The 7,011-nt window shown below is 34.7% G+C and overlaps 1 protein-coding gene across 1 annotated transcript in view; it reads left to right on the top strand.

The window, feature by feature from the left end:
* The window catches only part of LOC144451824 (nonsense-mediated mRNA decay factor SMG8-like), a 22,688-nt gene extending 19,479 nt beyond the window's left edge, over positions 1-3,209 (top strand). The window contains exons 19-20 of the mRNA XM_078142726.1: positions 1,424-1,609; positions 3,077-3,209. Coding sequence (XP_077998852.1) covers positions 1,424-1,609; positions 3,077-3,209 — 319 coding nt within the window. The remainder of the gene's footprint in view (positions 1-1,423; positions 1,610-3,076) is intronic.
* Positions 3,210-7,011: the final 3,802 nt, after the last annotated feature.

The following is a 7,011-nucleotide window of genomic DNA, read 5'->3' as shown; positions in this document are numbered from 1 at the left end:
TTATTGAAGACAGTATGCCCTGATCGGTTCTTATTTGTTCACCAAAGTCTATGGTGTGTTTTAGGCATTCAGCACTATTGAACAGAACATTTCTCTGGAAATCGGTGCTATAGAAATGTTATTGATTGATTGATTGATTGATTGTTGATATGCAAATAAAGCCTAAAATGTGAATTCTTGTCAAAAAGCCAAAACTTCAAAATTACTAACCTGGCTAATTTTCTGAAATTTGGTGATGATGTTTCTGGGGGTACATAGATGAAGAGTTGTTGATGAAACGGTTATACAGTCAATTATTAAGATGCATTTTACTTCTGAGTTTTGGTAAAAAAAATTCCTACTCTAACAACTACTAAGTGGATCTATATACTAAAAGAAATACCTTCTTTGTAAAATACCAGCTTGGATTTCAGTATCAGTTGTGTAGAACGCCATTGGCACTATTTTCTGAAATTGGAGATGCTACATTGCCCAGGGAAGAAACACAAAACATATCCCACAGCTGTTTTATCTGTCGATATCAACTGAATTTACAAAATGTCAAACATTTTCATCAGTTTCTCTATCTAGCGGATACAAGATACTTTCTCTGATATTTTACGTCTTTTGACCGAAATGGAAAATCCTCACTCTGTTTACTCAAGATATACGTTTGTGTTGCAATGTGAAACAAGCCACAGATTCAGAGTCACCTTGAAATTCTTTTTAAAAAGATAATTGGAATTCTAATATGGAACATGGTATAATATGTGAGTCAGTATTTTTCTACAAAATTTTTAAAATCTAGTAAATAAAGAGTGGGAATTCTGGTAAAATTTACATAGTGTTACTTTTTGTATTTTAAATGTTTCTAACTAAGGTTGTAAAACCATGGTAACAGAAAGTGGAAAATCCAGAAAAATTTACAGTTTTCTATTCATTTAGTGAACAGTGAACCATGATAACAGAGAGAGGAGTATGTTTATTCTAAAAAATTTCCTTGCCTAAATTTTAATCGTAGTAATCCAGTATTAGTCAGACCAACAGGATTTTGTTCATATATTAGTTAGAATTAAAGTGACCATATGGATGACGATTAGGTATTTATTTTTGATTTTTAATTTATAAAACAATTTTATCATGGCATCCTACTTGAAAAATCAATGTGAAACAACATATACCAAGTCTTTGTTTGTAACTCAATACATTGCAAGAGTGATGATAAATGTGTAAAATGTTTGTTATTGTACGTATAATAACACACTTTTTAGCTTTTTGCAATGTATTGAGTTACAAACACAGACTTGGTATATGTTGTTTCATATTGATTTTTCAAGTAGGAACCCATGATATAAATTAAAACTCCAAAATAAATACCCAATCCTCATCCATATGGCCACTATAACTTACTGAAGATTCTCTTTTTATCTTTCCTTCCTTCCAGGTCAGTAAAAAGCCACAGAGCTCAGTTGACCAGAGTGTTTGTCGTTACCCCAGAAAGTGCTGTCCAGATTCGACTAAATCCCAGGGTTCAACCTGGTCCTGCTAGTACAACAGCCATATTCAACACAGGTGTAGGGGATGATGGGATACTACTGCCAACCAATGGTTTCTGGGTTCTAAGACTTCCGTATCCTTTCATATTGTTAGGACTTGACAAATCACAGTGAGCAGCGTCAATAATCTTACCACAGTACTTGTAAACCAGGAAATTTTAGCTAAAGACTTCTTTTCACTGATTTCACTGGAAAACAAAAATGCAAATTCAAATAAGTAGTGACTAACATGCCATTTTGTACATGAACACGATATACTAGTCTGGCAGTTTAGTAAAAATTAGTCTGTGAGAACTAGCTGAAGATTCTAAAATCGCAAAATTTTCTATCATCTCATTATTGATTCAGAACCAGTACATGAAGAAGTATTGTCGCAATGATTTATTCAGAATTATTGATCTGTTTCTATGACAATATACAAGCAAAGGTTACTTCCTGTCACTGGGAATATTTGGTAATCTCTCCGACAAACAGATTTTACAAAATTTGTAGGGTTTTAATTGAATCAGATATTACATTGGAATTTTGAGCGATGTGAGATGTCATGATATATTGCTTAAGAAACTGATGAGAAATAAATAATTCAGCTTTTTTATTTTCATATATTTTCCCTCCAAATGTGAGGTCATTGGAGCAGTAACAAGATAATGCATATTTCTCACTGTGCATATTTGTTTTTGCGGAATCTTTGCCCTCTGACACTTAAAGTTGTGATATTACACAGGAAACTTATCAAATATTAAACACACTATGTTTTTCCAATTTGCAGACTCAGCAACTGGGGAGGGGACTAATTAGCACAGAAGCCTATAACTGTCTGTTTATAACAAGTTGTATTTAAATGATTGATATTTCAAAGCAACGAATAAAATCCTCGGAGAGCATTGCTCCTTGAATTATGATAAGCCATAGTCTTTGACAAGCCTACCTCATAATGTATCATTTCGATAAGATATCTTTCAAATAAAATGAATTATTGACGGGTAGTGGTATGGCATGCATACAAATGACATCCATCAATCGTGTTCATTTTTATGTCAAGTTAGTGTCACAGATATAGATAAGTTTAGTAACTAACAAATTTCACTTGACTTGATTGCTATAGAATTAAATTCCTCTTATCATCAATGTGAATGTCTCAAACAAGAACAATAGACCTTTCCATAGTATGGCACCCTCTTGTCATAGAACATGCGAATGTCTAAAATGAGAGTAATAGACCTTTCCATACAAGTGATGCCCTCTAGCCATAACAAACATGAATATTTGAATTATGTTATGTTATGTTGTGATAGAACTTGATAATGACCAACGAGTGCTATAGTTATTGGGGCCTTCGGTGTAGTAATGCACTCAAAATCATCCAATCTGTAGTAAAGTGTTCTGAACATACTGGCGCCCTCTAGTGATAGGAGTGGCTATGAAAATCTGACACACCTGCCTAGATTTGCTTGACAGTTCTAAAGCAATCTGTCATAACAAAGATTTTCTTTACAGTTATTGGCTTTGTCAGTTACTTTCCTTGACCAATAATTGTACAGTTACGTATATGTAGGGGACAATGGCGCCATATTACCCCCAGCAGACTCCACCGTGTCGTACCCTGCCAAGTTACTAAAAGGTCTCTTCACTATCAAAGCTGTCGGCTCTACAGGCTTACAGAAGAAACAGTAAATATATTAGGTAAGTCATTGACAGATTTTTTTTATCAATGTTTTGTTGTCGTGTTCTCAGTAAATTATGCATAATTAATTGCAGCATTCCGTTTTTGCTTCAAACTATTCAGAGAAGACAGAAATCAGATGAAAGTGAAAAGAGCTCATGAACACTTCAATAGAAAAAAGTTGAAAACATCAAGCAATCAAAAATCCCAGATTAAAATACTAACTTCTGCTAATGAAACGTTAGGTGTTAACAAAACACAGTGTCAAGTAAATATAAAAAGTGAGATATCTTTTAGTGCTGTAGTGACTGTCTTGTCAATGTAACAAGTGCCCAACATTCCTGGAGAATGAAAGTTGAATACTACCGGAAAACTGATGAAAATTCCTGAAATTTTACATGACTCTAAATAGTATGTGCTCTCCCTATGGTAGATTGCGAGGTTGGTGATAAATTTGCATAAAAATTAACATATCAAGTTTGTAATTTGCATAATGATTTGCATAATGATTAGCCTATAACATACATGTGAAAGTGGTATTATAATATTGTCATTCAAAGATAACTAAAACTCAACGATGATTGAACAGCTTTGAAACCGTGCTTTCTCTATATTGGGGAGAACACTGTCTAAGTGTATGAACCCTGACTGCATAACATCATAGATTTGCCATCCAAGTAGCACTCAGTATTGTTGTATAAAGTTGAAATATGATGACAGTAATATCACCCAATTCGTGCTCCAGGCAAGGACTAACTGATTGAAAGTCAGATTGTGTCCAGGACTGGCTATCTATCTTCAGGATCGATGTCCCCTCAAGAAATAGGTTATTGATTCACAATTATAGTTGTCTGTATTAAGATATACAGTAATCGTTAGGATTATGTTATACGAGTATGATGGATTTCTGTCGACCTGGGGTCAACATTGCCAAGATCAAAAACACTCAGTTGTCTGGAACCTGTCATTAATGTCAGAAACACTGACAGTCGTAAACATATTCTTCTTGCAAGAGAGCTTTTTCATGACCTTTGACCTGTTCCACTATAGGTCATGACCTCTTAAAAACTAGAGGTATTGACCTTTGACTACTTTCCATGGTTACCATAGTGATGTGGATATCTTCTCCATTAAAAAGCAAGGCTTTTCAACTTCAGAAAATAAAATCATTACAAGTCCGGTGAATAGCATTTTGAAATGTTTTGATACTTAATTCTCAAATAAATAAGTACATGTTCAGAAATTATCTGTCTTAGAATTGTCACCTTTTATCTTGCTCGTAAGTATAGCAATTCTTCAAATGTAGAAGGTTACTGAAAAAAAACCAGCATTTCAGTATACACCTATCGTGTATAATGTTTTAAAATGTGTGCAAATAACATCTCATTTGTGACTCAACTCACAATCAGTTTCCCCGCAAAACTAATTGACTCCATGCCACTAAATGCAACAGTTTCTTGTGATGTTCCCCTATCCCATAATATGTGAGGTCTGACAAACAGCAGCCCTTTATTAACTTAAAGACCAATTTTACATACCATTGACACACAGAAACTTCATGTGATGTACCAAAATATTTGTGTCCCTATTTCCGGGATTTTCTTATGAGTGATGTCATCACACAGCATTTGAAGTGACACAGGCTGCCCTTATCCCATAATATGTCTGTCTGTCCATCTGCAATACATCTTTTCGCTGATATGCAATATCTGATTTCAATCAAACTTGGTACAAAGGTGACTTATCATATGGGACATATGCACACCACTTTGTTTTGTGGCATATGCAAGTTTGATCGGATAACATCTTTAATCCTCATCCATATGGCCATTCTAAGTAACAACAACTTTGTCTTTGAAAGAAAAGAAAAAGTGTACACTTAGTTTGGTATTACGATGCATATTATTATTAAACCTGGAGGGATTATTCCCAGTAGTCATAGAAATATATATATAAGATACATAAAAGTTTATTTCTGTAAATTTATGAAACTAAAACACACAGAAGACCAATCAAATTCTGGACCATATCTTGATCAGTAATGATAAATTTGATATTGGATTTTTCATCATCATATTTCCACATGGATAGATTTAACTGTTTCTGTGATAAAACCTGAAATTTTTGGATAATATTTCATCGTAATAAATTTGATATTTTTTCGATTAATTTCCTCATATTTGTGCGTAGATAAGATTTAAATCTTTGTGTCTCAGAGCTTTGATAATTCTAAGAAAATTTGAATAGAGATACATTGCTGTGATTAGTTGTACAAGAGTTTTGCATAAATTATGGCTTCCTTTGCATAAATTATAGCTTCTTTTGCATAAATTATAGCTTCATTTGCATCAAAATTGTGTTTTATGCTTATATCAGTGTAAAATCTAACTTAGAGTTCCCAAGTCTTTTTACCAGGGGCTCTTCTCGTATTTTTGACAAGAAAGAAATTAAAAAGTGTCAGAAAGATGAGAAACCAAATAAAAAAAGAAATCTCATACAAATAACGTCAGAAATCTGTTGAATGGTCACCTTGAAGTGGCACCCTTGTGTTGTCAAAGCAGGAGGAAACAAGAGTACCTGAAAAAACCCTGCATTGTTCAATAAAGTCAAACTGAGCATCACCCTTAATATACAGACCTAGGACATTTATAATCAAACCCAGTTGATATTTGGCACGTTTTGACCCAGACTACAGAGATAAAATGTGTACGAGCTAACTGCTTGGCCAGAGACAACTCTATAAAACTGTACTAAAATATGTATACTAAAAAGATTAAACATACCTTGGGAAATGTGAATTTATATGTTATGTTTTATATGAGGTAACATATTAATTGCATACTAAAGGAACTCCTGTCTTGTTAACCCATTTGGGAATTTTTCACAAACTCATTAAATGTTGTAATATTCCTGTTGTGAGATTAGATAACTTGACAGAATTATGTGGTTTGAAGAGTCCTTAGACGAGAGACATGCCTTACAATATGTAGTACAGAGTCCTTAGAGGAGAGACAGGCCTTACAATATGTAGTACAGAGTCCTTAGAGGAGAGACAGGCCTTACAATATGTAGTTCAGAGTCTTTAGAGGAGAGACAGGCCTTACAATATGTAGTTCAGAGTCTTTAGAGGAGAGACAGGCCTTACAATATGTAGTACAGAGTCCTTAGAGGAGAGACAGGCCTTACAATATGTAGTTCAGAGTTCTTAGAGGAGAGACAGGCCTTACAATATGTAGTACAGAGTCCTTAGAGGAGAGACAGGCCTTACAATATGTAGTTCAGAGTCCTTAGAAGAGAGACAGGCCTTACAATATGTAGTTCAGAGTCCTTAGAGGAGAGACAGGCCTTACAATATGTAGTTCAGAGTTCTTAGAGGAGAGACAGGCCTTACAATATGTAGTTCAGAGTCCTTAGAAGAGAGACAGGCCTTACAATATGTAGTTCAGAGTCCTTAGAGGAGAGACAGGCCTTACAATATGTAGTTCAGAGTTCTTAGAGGAGAGACAGGCCTTACAATATGTAGTTCAGAGTCTTTAGAGGAGAGACAGGCCTTACAATATGTAGTTCAGAGTCTTTAGAGGAGAGACAGGCCTTACAATATGTAGTTCAGAGTTCTTAGAGGAGAGACAGGCCTTACAATATGTAGTACAGAGTCCTTAGAGGAGAGACAGGCCTTACAATATGTAGTTCAGAGTCTTTAGAGGAGAGACAGGCCTTACAATATGTAGTTCAGAGTCCTTAGAGGAGAGACAGGCCTTACAATATGTAGTTCAGAGTCCTTAGAAGAGAGACAGGCCTTACAATATGTAGTTC

This window comes from Glandiceps talaboti, chromosome 21 (genome assembly GCF_964340395.1).
Source record: "Glandiceps talaboti chromosome 21, keGlaTala1.1, whole genome shotgun sequence".
Classification (NCBI taxonomy): domain Eukaryota; kingdom Metazoa; phylum Hemichordata; class Enteropneusta; family Spengelidae; genus Glandiceps; species Glandiceps talaboti.
The sequence above is the reverse complement of the archived record's forward strand: the minus strand, read 5'-3'. Positions and strand labels throughout refer to the sequence as shown.